This window comes from Podarcis filfolensis (assembly GCF_964270895.1).
Source record: "Podarcis filfolensis genome assembly, chromosome: 12".
NCBI classification, from domain to species: Eukaryota; Metazoa; Chordata; class Lepidosauria; order Squamata; family Lacertidae; genus Podarcis; species Podarcis filfolensis.
Genome location: NC_139614.1, coordinates 17,545,756 through 17,559,286, shown reverse-complemented (window position 1 = coordinate 17,559,286; position 13,531 = coordinate 17,545,756). Strand labels below are relative to the sequence as shown.

At 45.9% G+C, this 13,531-nt stretch overlaps 1 protein-coding gene across 1 annotated transcript in view; it reads right to left on the bottom strand.

Moving 5' to 3' along the window:
• Positions 1 to 13,531, bottom strand: part of NGLY1 (N-glycanase 1) — a 34,233-nt gene that overhangs the window by 13,292 nt on the left and 7,410 nt on the right. The window contains exons 2-8 of the mRNA XM_083578107.1: positions 12,637 to 12,867; positions 10,358 to 10,520; positions 8,794 to 9,013; positions 6,947 to 7,068; positions 6,142 to 6,287; positions 5,184 to 5,294; positions 1,854 to 2,018 (exon numbers count right to left, since the gene is read on the bottom strand). Of these exons, the coding sequence (XP_083434233.1) occupies positions 1,854 to 2,018; positions 5,184 to 5,294; positions 6,142 to 6,287; positions 6,947 to 7,068; positions 8,794 to 9,013; positions 10,358 to 10,520; positions 12,637 to 12,741 (1,032 nt within the window). The 5' untranslated portion in view covers positions 12,742 to 12,867. The remainder of the gene's footprint in view (positions 1 to 1,853; positions 2,019 to 5,183; positions 5,295 to 6,141; positions 6,288 to 6,946; positions 7,069 to 8,793; positions 9,014 to 10,357; positions 10,521 to 12,636; positions 12,868 to 13,531) is intronic.

The window sequence follows — 13,531 nt, the reverse complement described above, 5'->3', positions numbered from 1 at the left end:
GGTCCCCCCCAAACTTCTGCACCATTCCTGGCATCTTTCTTGCTAGTGTAGCGCCTTTTGCCTTTTCTGCATCCTGCGCCCTCCTTTCTTCTAGCCTCGCCGTTTGCATTGCTAGCTGGAGTTCCAACATTCTGTACCTTTCTTCCAGAGTTGGACCTCCTCCAGCTCCTCCTGCTCCTCCGGCTCCGGCTGGGTCACTCATGATGCCTCTCTGCACAAGCTGCTTTCAGGGACTGTCCGATTGCTGTGATGGGATGATGAGCTGCTTGTGCGTAAAATCCTGATCCCTCAGAGTTTGGCTAAGTTCCCAAACCTCTGTCTGTGATGGAGCTCCTTAAGCGTGGCTCCATCAATCGCTCGTTGAATCGGACAGTGGGCGTTTACGGAACTTCTTCCAGCATAAAAGCTCCTTAACGGAAACACGTCTTCTGGACTCTCGGCGTGACAGTTTCCGCCGAGGAGTGGGTGTTCCTAGGGGAGGTCCTGAAACCCCCCCACTGTTCTCGCTAGAAGTATCTCTGAGCTCTCCCTCCGACTCACTTTCCCTTGGAACTCCACTTCTCCCCCTGCTGGTCCCCTCCTCCGCTGAGTGGTCTCTCTCACCCTCCATGAGCCCTTTCACCTCCTTCGTCTCAGATGACAGTTCCCTGACAATTAGCAATTTAGCAGGGTAAATTGTCTTGTCTAGGATAGTTTTGCTATGCCTAAATTGTGAAAGGGGGGCTCTGGAGATACCAGGGGGCATACGAAGGAATCAGAGACATACATATACCTTGGTATCTAATTTTCAGAAAGTCAGTGACATTAAGGTGGAAGAGAAACATGCCAAGGGCCATTGGGAGGCTGTGCCTCTGGCTCTCAGAAATGGCATGATGGCAAGGAGGAGATGGACCTGCCCCCATCCATCAGCCAGGATGGACAGACAAGTTGCCCTGGGACTGCAGAGTTGAAGGGCAGACTGCTCAGGCCCCATCCCTCAGGCAAGTGACTAACAGCTGTGGGCTCTATGCGTTTGGGCTATATGAGTGCAATTACTATCTATTGTAAGTTGCCTTGGGGACAATTCAATCAAAAAGCGGGATAGAGCTCTTGTAGAAGGTCCAGCTCCAAGGGCCTTCTGGCGGTTCCCTCACTGCGAGAAGTGAGGTTACAGGGAACCAGGCAGAGGGCCTTCTCAGCAGTGGCACCTGCCCTGTGAATCGCCCTCCCATCAGATGTCAAGGAAATAAACAACTATCTGACTTTTAGAAGACATCTGAAGGCAGCCCTGTTTAGGGAAGTTTTAAATGTTTGATGTTTTATCGTGTTTCTAATATTCTGTTGGGAGCTACCCAGAGTGGCTGGGAAACCCAGCCAGATGGATGGGGTAAAAATAATAAATTAGTAGTAGTAGTAGTAGTAGTAGTAGTAGTAGTAGTAGTAGGACAATACCCTGCTATACAACGATAAAATGCCATCATTAATCCTTCAGTCAACGGATTAAAACCAAAAACCTAGCACTTTTGCTTTGATGTCCACAAAACAAATCTATTTTGATTGCCCGGAGCAGATGTAATTGGGACAGCTGACAACAAATTTTGGAGTGAATTATTACTTTTATCCTAACAAGTTACCTGCTTTACTTTTGATTGCTTCCATCTATATATAGATCAGTGGGCGTTTGGGTTCTTCTTGTTCTCAATAATGGCTAAAACAAATATTACTATCACAACGTTGAAATCAATAGGACAAGTAACTCATGACTAATTACAGCATGATTAAATTTCTCTGGACTGGGGCCCTAAAGTCAATAAGCTGCAACTGGACCATAAACTAAGAATTCTAAAATGATCACCAATTGATGCATTAAATACCTCCAAAGCAATTTCACCTCTGGCGACTCTCCAAGCCACTGATCCCGATACCCTTCCGCCAAGTTCTCCCGGCTTAGGGGTTTTAGGAGAAATGAACTCAACAAGCTCCACAATTATTCTTTCTAAGAGCTCCCTTCTCCTTCCTTCTGTTAAAGACTGCTGTCTCTGTGATTTCAGAAAGCAATGATAAAAAAATAAAATTAATTTCAACTGTATTACCACTCTCCCTGGTGTAACAATTTTTAAAAAATGCAAATCATTTATTTCAATACAATCTCTCTGAATGTCAGAAACCACTGCAGATGGGCCAGATAACCATGGTACATGTAAAATTGTATTATTGCATTGTTTGAACATAAAGGCAACAGGAAAGTAGGTTGAAACCTTTTCCACACTGCTTTGGACCAGTATCAAATCTTTATAATTTACTTGGAAATTAACTTTTGGATTTACAGGGTTTGTATATCTTATTCAAACTCACTGCGTTTTGCTGAGCTCTAACATTTTATTACATACGAGAGAAAATTCAAGGAAGGATAATGCCTGGATCAATTATTTTGTTCCACATAATTTACTGTCCTGGTAGCATTGGTCTTGATACGGTGATTAACCTAATGCATAAGTGGAAAGGTGATAGATTCCCAAATGAAGGACACTTTTTCCCTGCAGAGCCTCACACATTAAACTGAAAGGCCTAATTCAGTCACAATTCATGTAAGCCTCGAACAATTCTACTCATATATGGCAGAGATAGCCCCTTCAATGTACAATTCAGAAAGAGTTGAAAGCAATAGTATAGAACAGTGTTTCCCAAACTTGGGTCTCCAGCTGTTTTTGGACTACAACACCCATCATCCCTAGCTAGCAAGACCAGTGGTCAGGGATGATGGGAATTGTAGTCCAAAAGCAGCAGAAGAACTAAGCTTGGGAAACACTGGTATAGAAACAACAAAATATTTGGAAGGTGTGTTTGCTTTTGCTGTTGTTGCTGATAATCCTACAAAACAAAACATCCATTTCTTTTATGGGCAGAGTTAGGGTCTGCAACCTCCCTGTGGAACGCCCTCCCATCAGAAGTCAAGGAGATAAAGAACTAGACAACATTTAGAAGACATCTGAAAGCAGCCCTGTATCTGGAAGTTTTTAATGTTTGACGTTTCATTATGTTTTATATGTGTTGGAAGCTGCCCAGAGTGGCAACCCAACTAGATGGCTGGGGTATAAATAATAAAATTATTATTATTATTATTACAGCCTAAGACAGCTGCCAAGATGCAGGGCCCCAACACGTTGCACCTACGTTGACTCTTGCCCGATGTTGGTTGCTCCCATTCACCTCTGCCCCTTGGAAGGTTTCCTGAGCAGCATCAGGAAGTTTGGAAATGCCGTTTTCAAATTGTTGCATTTTCCCAGAGTGACACTACATTGTGGGGCACTGTGAGAATGTTAAAATACCAAGTGGTTCATAGGCACCTGCCACAGATTGCAGTGGTGAGGCAGGCACAGCTAGTAAGGACCCCTGGACAGTTAAGTCCAGTCAAAGGCGACTATGGGGTTGCGGCACTCATCTCACTTTCAGGCCGAGGGAGCCGGTGTTTGTCCACAGACAGCTTTCCGGGTCATGTGGCCAGCATGACTAAACCACTTCTGGTGCAACGGGACACCGTGACAGAAACCAGAGCGCACAGAAATGCCGTTTACCTTCCCGCTGGAGCGGTACCTATTTATCTACTTGCACTGGCATGCTTTTGAACTGCTAGGTTGGCAGAAGCTGGGACAGAGCAACAGGAGCTCACCCCGTCACGGGGATTCGAACCGCCAACCTTCTGCTCAGCAAGCCCAAGAGGCTCAGTGGTTTAGACCATAGCACCACCTGCGTCCCAACTGGCTAATAAGCCACCTGAAACCGCCTCACAACTGGCACGGGCCTTGGAAAGAGAACTGTAAAATGAGACTCAACGTGGCAGTTTTGAACCAAGCACTTCTAGTGTAATAATAATAAAAACTGTAACTGTTTTAAAACAGCAATGGACTTTTTTTTGGTAGAAAATGTGCCACTAGCCAAAACCAAAATTTCAGAGAGCATTATTCCAGCATGCTCAACTGTATATATGCAGTTCCTTCAAATGGATGTGCTTAGGGTGGCAGAAGAAAGCCTGGAAGATTGCAGGCCTGACTAGTTGCAGGTGCTTTTCTGCCAACAACTCTTGCTGCCTGCTTCCCTGGTGTCACAAACATTGCTGGGCAATGTATGTTTTTCAACATCATTATGCATCAGCAGCTAGATACTACAATATGCTGATATATCACAACGTCCGACTCTAGAACGTATCTTGGCTGCTTCTTCCTCTCCACCTTAGGGGAAGAAGCAGCAGCCAAGACAGATCTCCCAACCCTACCAAGCCCTGATCCTGCTCCAGCTCATGCGAGCCAGAGGGGCAGGGGACATCCTCAAAGGTGCAAGCAAGCAGGTAGATGGAGCCCGAGAAGGGGTGTGCTTGCAACCTTCTCAGGCTCTGCCCGCCTGCACCTTTGCTGCCTGCAGGCCATTTGAACTGGCACAATGCACTGCCAGCTGAACACCATAACAGTTTCAGACAATTTATCAATGTATCACCCAGTTCTAGTTACAAGTTGATACTCGTATGGCAAAGGTCCAACGCCATGATTTTATTGTCTTGTAACAAAGCCTAGGACTTGCCGATCAGAAGGTTGGCGGTTCGAATCCCCGTGACGGGGTGAGCTCCCGTTGCCCGGTCCCTGCTCCTGCCAACCTAGCAGTTCGAAAGCACGTCAAAGTGCAAGTAGATAAATAGGTACTGCTCCGGTGGGAAGGTAAACGGCATTTCCGTGCACTGCTCTGGTTCGCCAGAAGCGGCTTAGTCATGCTGGCCACATGACCCGGAAGCTGCACGCCGGCTCCATCGGCCAATAAAGCGAGATGAGTGCCGCAACCCCAGGGTCGGTCACGACTGGACCTAATGGTCAAGGGTCCCTTTACCTTTACCGGTCATTCCAACCACATAAAAAGTCATTTCCCCCCAAAACGATAATAAAAAAACAGAAACAAAATTTCACAACACGTTGCCCTCTATTAACAACTTTGAACTGCAACATGGTAGACATTCCGGACATTGTAGATTTGTCTTGGTCTGGTGCATGTAACATGTTTCGTTCTGTAGTTGTGCGATTTGTGCTTATATTGTATTGCGATGGCCGTTGGCTATAAACAACAAAAATCTATTGATTGATTGAGTCCCCGATTCAAGGGCAGCTTACATTGCAATACTTGTGCAAATTTAACCAGCCTGCTAAGATAAAGCGACCTACCACTTTATTAAGGTTATTGATGGTTTCTCGTAGGACCGCTTCTTTGACCTGGGTCCTCCGTGGGAGCAGGTCTTCATGTTTACAAGAGTAGCGCCAAGTGACATCAACAACCTGAAAAGCATGTGTTGAAAAAGAAGAGGGGGGTAAATTACGAAGTATTACATACAGGATTTGATTTCTTTATTATATGCATATCCCATCTCCCCTCTCCCTGCTCCAAAGATGTCAAGATGGAGGCGTACAGGGCTCTCTGCATCTGCATATTATAAAAAAACCCGCGAAGTAGCTTCCTGAGAGCTGGTGATGGCTGCAAGCGAGCTTCATGGCTGAATGGGGATTTCAACCCTAGTCTTCAAGGGCTTAGTTTGACCTTCCAGGTACGGACACGGGTGGCACTGTGGTCTAAACTACTGAGCCTCTTGGGCTTGCTGATTGGAAGGTCGACAGTTTGAATCCCCACGATGGGGTGAGCTGCTGTTGCTCTTCCTCAGCTCCTGCCAACCTAGTAGTTCGAAAGCATGCCATTGCAAGTAGATAAATAGGTACCACTGTGGTGGGCAGGTAAACAGCGTTTTCGTGTGCTCTGGTTTCCGTCACAGTGTCCAGTTGCACCAGAAGCGGTTTAGTCCTGCTGGCCACATGACCCGGAAAGCTGCCTGTGGACAAACGCTGGCTCCCTCGGCCTGAAAGCGAGATGAGCACTGCAACCCCATAGTTGCCTTTGACTGGACTGAACTGTCCAGAGGTCCCTTTATCTTTTAGTCTGACCTTCCAACCAGCACACCACACTGGCTATGAAGTAGCTCAAAGTTTCACTCACTGCAATATCAGAACTACTCCAGGAAAGAGCTCCTCTTTCCTTTGTCAAGGAATGATCGAACTGCTTTAAAAATGCTTAAAGGGAAAACTTTCCCTTGTGAGCATTGCCTTTATTTCAAACCCACACTGCCTCCCCTACCTCGTCTTTAGAAAATGCAATAATGTAGGAGAGCTTTTTCCCCCAGCCCATCTCATAGAGGAGGGGTTTGTCGCAGACGTTTTCACAAGGGTCACAGTGAAGCCACCTCTGCTGGGATGAGGAATAAACTTCGGTCCACACATGATCTGCAGGAGAGGAAAGCCAGAGGAAAGTAACCAACATTGTGAAGGCACCTCTTCCATCTCAGGAAACTATAAGAGTTTGGATTTGATATCCCTCTTTATCACTACCCTAAGGAGTCTCAAAGTGGCTAACATTCTCCTTTCCCTTCCTCCCCCACAACAAACACTCTGTGAGGTGAGTGGGGCTGAGAGATTTCAGAGAAGTGTGACTGGCCCAAGGTCACCCTGAGGAGCGGGGAAGCGAACCCGGTTGTGATTAGAGTCTTTTTGGGACGGTTGTGATTAGAGTCTTTTTTGTTTGTGTGGCTTTTCCGTTTTTGTGTTCTTTGTTTTATGGGACTCACTTGTGACTTTGTTTTTATGACTTGTTTTTGTGACTGTGTGGAAGAAGAGGAGTTTGGATTTGATATCCTGCTTTATCACTTCCCGAAGGAGTCTCAAAGCGGCTAACATTCTCCTTTCCCTTCCTCCCCCACAACAAACACTCTGTGAGGTGAGTGGGGCTGAGAGACTTCAAATAAATATGACTAGCCCAAGGTCACCCAGCAGCTGCATGTGGAGGAGCGGGGAAGCGAACCCGGTTCACCAGATTACGAGTCTACCGCTCTTAACCACTACACCACACTGGCTCACTACACAGAGAGAAAGAGTTGTAACGATACCTGTTGCGTCCCAAATATATCTTGCTTCAAAACCCACAGCTCTGCAGAAGAGGGTGAAGCAGTTGGACCATTCTCCGCAACGGCCACGCCTAGTTTCCAGAAGTTTCTCGGGATTGTTGTACCTGTGCACATTTTTTATATTTAAAAGGGGGGGGGTGTTGCTGTCATTGCCACGAATACCTAAAACCATTATCATAAGCTGCCAACATTTTGAAATGCTACATTATTAAAATACGCTAGTTAGATAATTCCCGCCCAAGAACTCCCTCACACAGTGGTCACGGGTCTTGAATTTGTCTTCCCTCCCTATCGTTTTTGCATCAAAAATGTAAACCATCATTTTAATTTGTGGAACTACCTAGAGTGCAGTGACATTGAAGCGATATACAAATGTAATAAATAAAGAGGTAATATATAGGCTTCTTCCATGATCTAGCCCCTGCTTTAAATCCCCCAATCCCTACCTGCTATCAAACTGAGTACTGTATTTTTCTGTGTATAACACCTCCCCGCCCCCGTGTATAAGACACCTCCTATTTTGGGGGACTCAAAATTAAGAAAATGGGGGGAGATTGCCCCCGTGTATAAGACTACCCCCCCTTTTAAACATTAGGTAAAGGTAAAGGTACCCCTGCCCATACGGGCCAGTCTTGCCAGACTCTAGGGTTGTGCGCCCATCTCACTCTATAGGCCGGGAGCCAGCGCTGTTCGCAGACACTTCTGGGTCACGTGGCCAGCATGACAAGCTGCATCTGGCGAGCCAGCGCAGCACACGGAACGCCGTTTACCTTCCTGCTGGTAAGCGGTCCCTATTTATCTACTTGCACCCAGGGGTGCTTTCGAACTGCTAGGTTGGCAGGCGCTGGGACCGAATGACGGGAGTGCACCCCGCCGCGGGGATTCGAACCGCCGACCATGCGATCGGCAAGTGCTAGGCGCTGAGGTTTTACCCACAGCGCCACCCGCGTCCCTTTTAAACATTATATTTTAGTAAAAAAACCTAGTCTTATACATGGAAAAGTACGGTAACTGCTGAACAAGGACATCCCAGAGGACAACCTCTGCTGAAAGCACAGCCAACAGAATTAACTTTGGTATGTTGATATTTTGCATTTATTCAGACTACAGGGGGTTTAATCCCAACTGCCGCCTGCAAATTTCTGAAACATGGGATATCTGAATGGCGACAGTGCTTCTGAACCTATCTTGTAATGGGTGGTTGAACAGGGGTCAGCCCTGTTTCCGATCTACAGCGCCCATCATTCCTGGACATTAGCCAGGCTTGCTGGGGATCATGGGAGTTGTAGTACAGCAACATCTAGAAGGGTCAAAGTTCTACAGCTACCATCACTCATGACCATTGGTTAAGCTGGCTGAGCTTGAAGGGAGTTGAGTGACAAATCCATTCTTCTATGCTATCTGCCAGCAAAACAGAAAACAGGACTAAGAGTATCTTCATGGTACTGCTTCAAAGGGCACTATCGTTCTCATGTGCTATATAAGGGATTTGTCAATAAATAAGTGAAAAAGTGGCTTCCAAAAAGATACAGTGGAACCTTGGTTCTCGAACTTAATCCGTTCCAGGAGGCCGTTCGACTCCTGAAACTGTTTGAAAAAGCGCAGCTTCCGATTGGCTGCAGGAGCTTTCTACACTCAGTCCGAAGCTGCGTTGGACATTCGGCTTCTGAAAAACGTTTGAAAACCGGAAGACTTACTCCCGGGTTTTCGGCATTCGGGAGTCAAAGCGTCCCGAGTACCAAGGCGTTCCGGAACCAAGTCACAACTGTACTGAGCGTACAGTTTCAAACACAGATCAAATTGTTAACCCACCTACGTCCTATACAAACCTTGGAAACCGGTTGCTGAATTGGCAATGGTTACAGAAGTGATTTTCAACCCTACTCGCGTCCCATCTCAGATCGTCTTCGCTAGGCGACAAATTTTCTTTAGATTCTGTCTGGCCCCCACACTTGCTGCACGGAAGGTTATTTACCCACTGGAAAAAATCACATTTAAACCAGTTCAGGAGCTCCAGCAACAGTATGTCCTGTTCGTTCAATGCATGTCCTGTAAAAATTTAAATAAAAGCAATTACAACGGAGCATGTGAATATCTAATTCACAGAATCACAGAATTGTACAGTTGGGAGGGACCCTGTGGATCATCTAGTCCAACCCCCTGCAATGCTGGAACATGTCGTTGTCCCATACGGGGATCAAACCTGCAACCTTGGCATTATCAGCACCACGCTCCAACCAACTGAGCTATCCAGGCTTGCTATAATAGTGCAATCCCAGGAATGTTCACTAAGAAGCAAATCACTGGTGTTTACTCCCAGGGAAGCATGCACAGGACTGCAGCCTAAGCAGACCAGAAATCGGGAGCAATTTCCCAATGAGGACAGGGAAATAATCATGGCAAATCATTTGACAGCAAATCTGGTATAGAACTTGAAAGTACAGGTGAAACTCGAAAAATTAGAATCTCGTGGAAAAGTTCATTTATTTCAGTAATTCAACTTAAAAGGTGAAACTAATATATGAGATAGACTCATGACATGCAAAGCGAGATACGTCAAGCCTTTATTCGTTGTAATTGTGATGACCACGATATTCTAATTTTTCGTGTTTCATCTGTATTACTGGTTTTCTAAAGACACAAATCAGGTACCTGAAGTAGAGATGCTCCTGGGAAGAGAAAGGGCTGTAGCTCAATAGCAGAGCCCGTGTTTTGACATGCTAAGACAAACCTGACTTAGTGCAGCAGCAAAAAGAACCGGGGAAGAGCAAAGGGTTTATTAGAAGCTCTCTGGGAGCCCACACTGTTTGTGCTAAGCCAACATTTCGCTAGGCATAACATGTGAACCAGGCCAATGACAAAAAGGGAGCTGCTTAAAGAGGATCAAGTCAACGGTGATGGAATCAGCATCAAATCAACTCTTTGTTTTCAGTGTACACAGATGCTAAACAGTAATTCTTAGCTGCATATGAATTTGAGGGATTGGGGCAGTATTTATTTTAGATGTAAAATACAGTGGTACCTCGGGTTGCAAACACTTTGGGTTACAGACTCCGCTAACCTGGAAGTAGTACCTCGGGTTACGAACTTTACCTAAGGATGAGAACAGAAACCGTGCGGCGGCGGCAGGAGGCCCCATTAGCTAAAGTGGTACCTCAGGTTAAGAACAGTTTCAGGTTAAGAACGGACCTCCGGAACAAATTACATATGTAACCAGAGGTACCACTGTAATATTCTTAAAGAAAAACCTTGTCAATGGCCCATACTTGGCAGCTGCTAATTCTGAAATGCTTCCCCTTCTGTCTATTTTGTACATTGATAGAAATACGCCTACTTGTACACAAATGCTCTAGTTAATATCGTCACGTTTCCAAATCATATCTAACTTATTACCTCTGTCCATTTTCCTTGCTTGGATCAGCTTTTCATGAGCATTCCTGCTAAGTTCTTGGATTGGAATGCAAGCCAAGGCTTTCTTTTGTAAACTAGGGTTCTCATATACCATTACATGCAGAAAGTTTGATTGAAGTGTCTTCAAGAAGATTGATTCAAATGTCTGAAATGGGGGGTGGGGGGTGGAAATGTCTCATTTCAGTTGCCTCAAACAGATTTTCTGGTCATTTGTTCTTCTAAATGGTATAAAGAAGTATATTCACATGGGAATGAGGAGCACAATCTACTGAGAACTGGAATCTAGAGAAGCACCAAAAGGAGGTAAGTAGAACATGACTTTCCTAACCTCTCCTCTGCTGGCAGCACCCCCAAACACCATTCTTGACATTCAGGGGGTCCCCTGAATAGCATGTGCTGTGTTTTGGGGGGGGGGGTCTGAGGGAGAGAGCTGATAGCCAAAAGCAGTAAAGCAGTATTTGCCCAATTTTTAGCAATCCACATTCCTACTACCCCACAGCCCATCCCATTCAGGAGTTCCAACACTTGGGAGAGGCTTATTGAGCACTCTGGGATGCAGGGTGGGGGCAGGAAAGACCTGCCACCCCTTTCCTCTGGCTTCTGCAAAAGCATAACTTTTTTTAAAAAATGGAGACAAACCAGGTAATTGCTTCCTTTAGTCCTGAAATGGGCCTTCTGTTAAGGCAGGAGAAATGCCAAGTGGTTCTGCTGGGTCTCCTTGATCACGGTCTATATGTGTATGAAGAAGATAGGTGTGGAGAATGAGAGGTTAAAATCAGGAATGGGGAAAGCTTCCACCTGCTGTTGGACTCCCAATTCTCACCAGTCCCAGTCAGGATGGTCCATGGTCATGGAAGAGAGGAACTGCAGACCAACATTGGGTCGGCCTCAGGTTCCCCATCCCTGGATTAAAGGTTGAATGCGCACAAAAGCCGACCCACGTACAGGCAGTGACAAATATTACTGCTCGAAGTGTGGTTCTAATATAGTCCAAGCAGCAGGCCCAGATCTGAGCCAAGTGAAACGCAGGGACATTTACTGGATTACTGGAACCGTCAATCATGGTCAAATATAAGGCAAACAAGACACAGCCTTCTTGATGTCTGTCCCTTTGGGAAGCACAACTTGATGCCAGTCAGGGCTCTCATTAAGAGTACTCAAGAGTGGGGAATCATCAGAGACCGTGCCTGGCCCCTCAATATCTGGAAGTGAATCACCCCATGGTATGAGTTGGGGCCTCTTTCAGTTGGAAGAGAAAGCAAAACAAAGCATTTGTAACTCCAAACCAGGTATGCTTTGGTTTCAGCAACAGACTTTCTGAATCTGGACTTTACAACACATGGGAAGAATCACAAAATGCCCCATGTTCTCCAGCCTGAGTGTGACTTTATTTCGTTACATATTAAATCAAAACTTGTTGTATTTCTCTCTCTTTTCCCTCCTGGTGAAACCTAATAAAACTCAGCGACCCTTGTCTTAGTTTCCTTCCATGTGAGGTCAGAAAGCTGGAGACTCCCCATTTATCTAGAGTAGATATGGGTAACTTTTGGCCCACCAGATGCTGCTGAACGACAGTTCTCGTGAGCCCCAGTGAGTATGACCAATGGCCAGGAATGATGGGAATTGTAGTTGTGTGACATCCAGAGTGCCAAAGGTTCCTCACACCTGATCGAGAGGTAAGTAGCATCTGCATATGTACACTCAGCAACACGCACCAAGGTACAATCATGCAACAAAATGAGTGATTTCAGTGTGTGTCTACATCAGGAATGAAGAACCTCTGGGCTACAGGCCAAATTAAGGGGTCACAATTTGGCTCACAAGGTGGTTTCCCCCCAATCTCAATGTCTGATGCAATATATAACTATTGGCATTTCACAGACGGAGAGGCGAAAACTGTTCCCAAGAAGAAGAAGAAGAGGAGTTTGGATTTGATATCCTGCTTTATCAGTATCTGAAGGAGTCTCAAAGCGGCTAACAATCTCCTTTTCCTTCCTCCCCCACAAGAAACACTCTCTGAGGTGAGTGGGGCTGAGAGACTTCAGAGAAGTGTGACTAGCCCAAGGTCACCCAGCAGCTGCATGTGGAGGAGCGGAGACGCAAACCTGGCTCCCCAGATTACGAGACTACCGCTCCTAACCACTACACCACACTGGTTCCCAAGAGTTGCTACATGAATTAAAGAACTCGGCTCGAGGGTGAAACTTAAATTTACACATACTTTTTCCTTGTTCAACGTAACAGAGTTTGGAAGTGGTTACCATGACAGCAGGCTGAGCCGTTGGGTCCTGATTGGAATCAAGAGTTCTTGACGGCCGGTGTGCAACAGGCTGCATGTCTGTTACTCTTCGAGAGGATCCGGACATTTCGGTTGTATTCGATCCATTCAATCAATCAATCGGCTATTTCTCTCCCCAGCAACTAGGTCTCGGATTTTGCGCAGCTGCTCAATCGATGTGTCGTTCTTAGGAAAAATGAGACAGGTTTCCCCCCTGAAATGGTAGTTACAAAAGTCAAGTCTTCTGTATTGAGATGCAAAAAATCAAACAAAACAAAACAAAAACCAGCACTAGCAACTCCACTTGGCTTTGCACCTGGACTGAATTATTTACAGCACAATCCTAGGCATATCTACTCATACAAGTTCCACGGACTTTAGTGGGGATTACTCCTAGGGCGAAGGTTATGGGATTGCAGTCCTTAGTGCTTTCTCATTCCTGAAGAAACAACCCACGGCCCTGTTTGAGTTAGTGACCATATGATTCAGATACACAGTGGACCCTCTGGTTACGTACTGCTCTGGATACGTAACTTTCAAGTTACGAACGTGGCAAACCCAGAAGTGTATTCTTCTGGGTTTCGCCGTGCGCACATGCACAGAAGCACTATATTGTGCCGTGTGTGCGCACAGAAGTGGCGCCTCTGGTTACGGATTTTTAGGGGTGCGCACGGACCCCGGAATGAATTAAATCCGTAACCAGAGGGTACACTGTAATATCCTGCTCTGGCCCTGCTCACACACTGTTCATACATCAGGGTAAAGTCTGAAGGGGGAAAGAGTGCCAAATGTGTAATGATCATGAAAATATTAATAATAATACCACCTCACCCATCTGGCTGGGTTGCAGCCACTCAGGGCAGCTTCCAACACATACA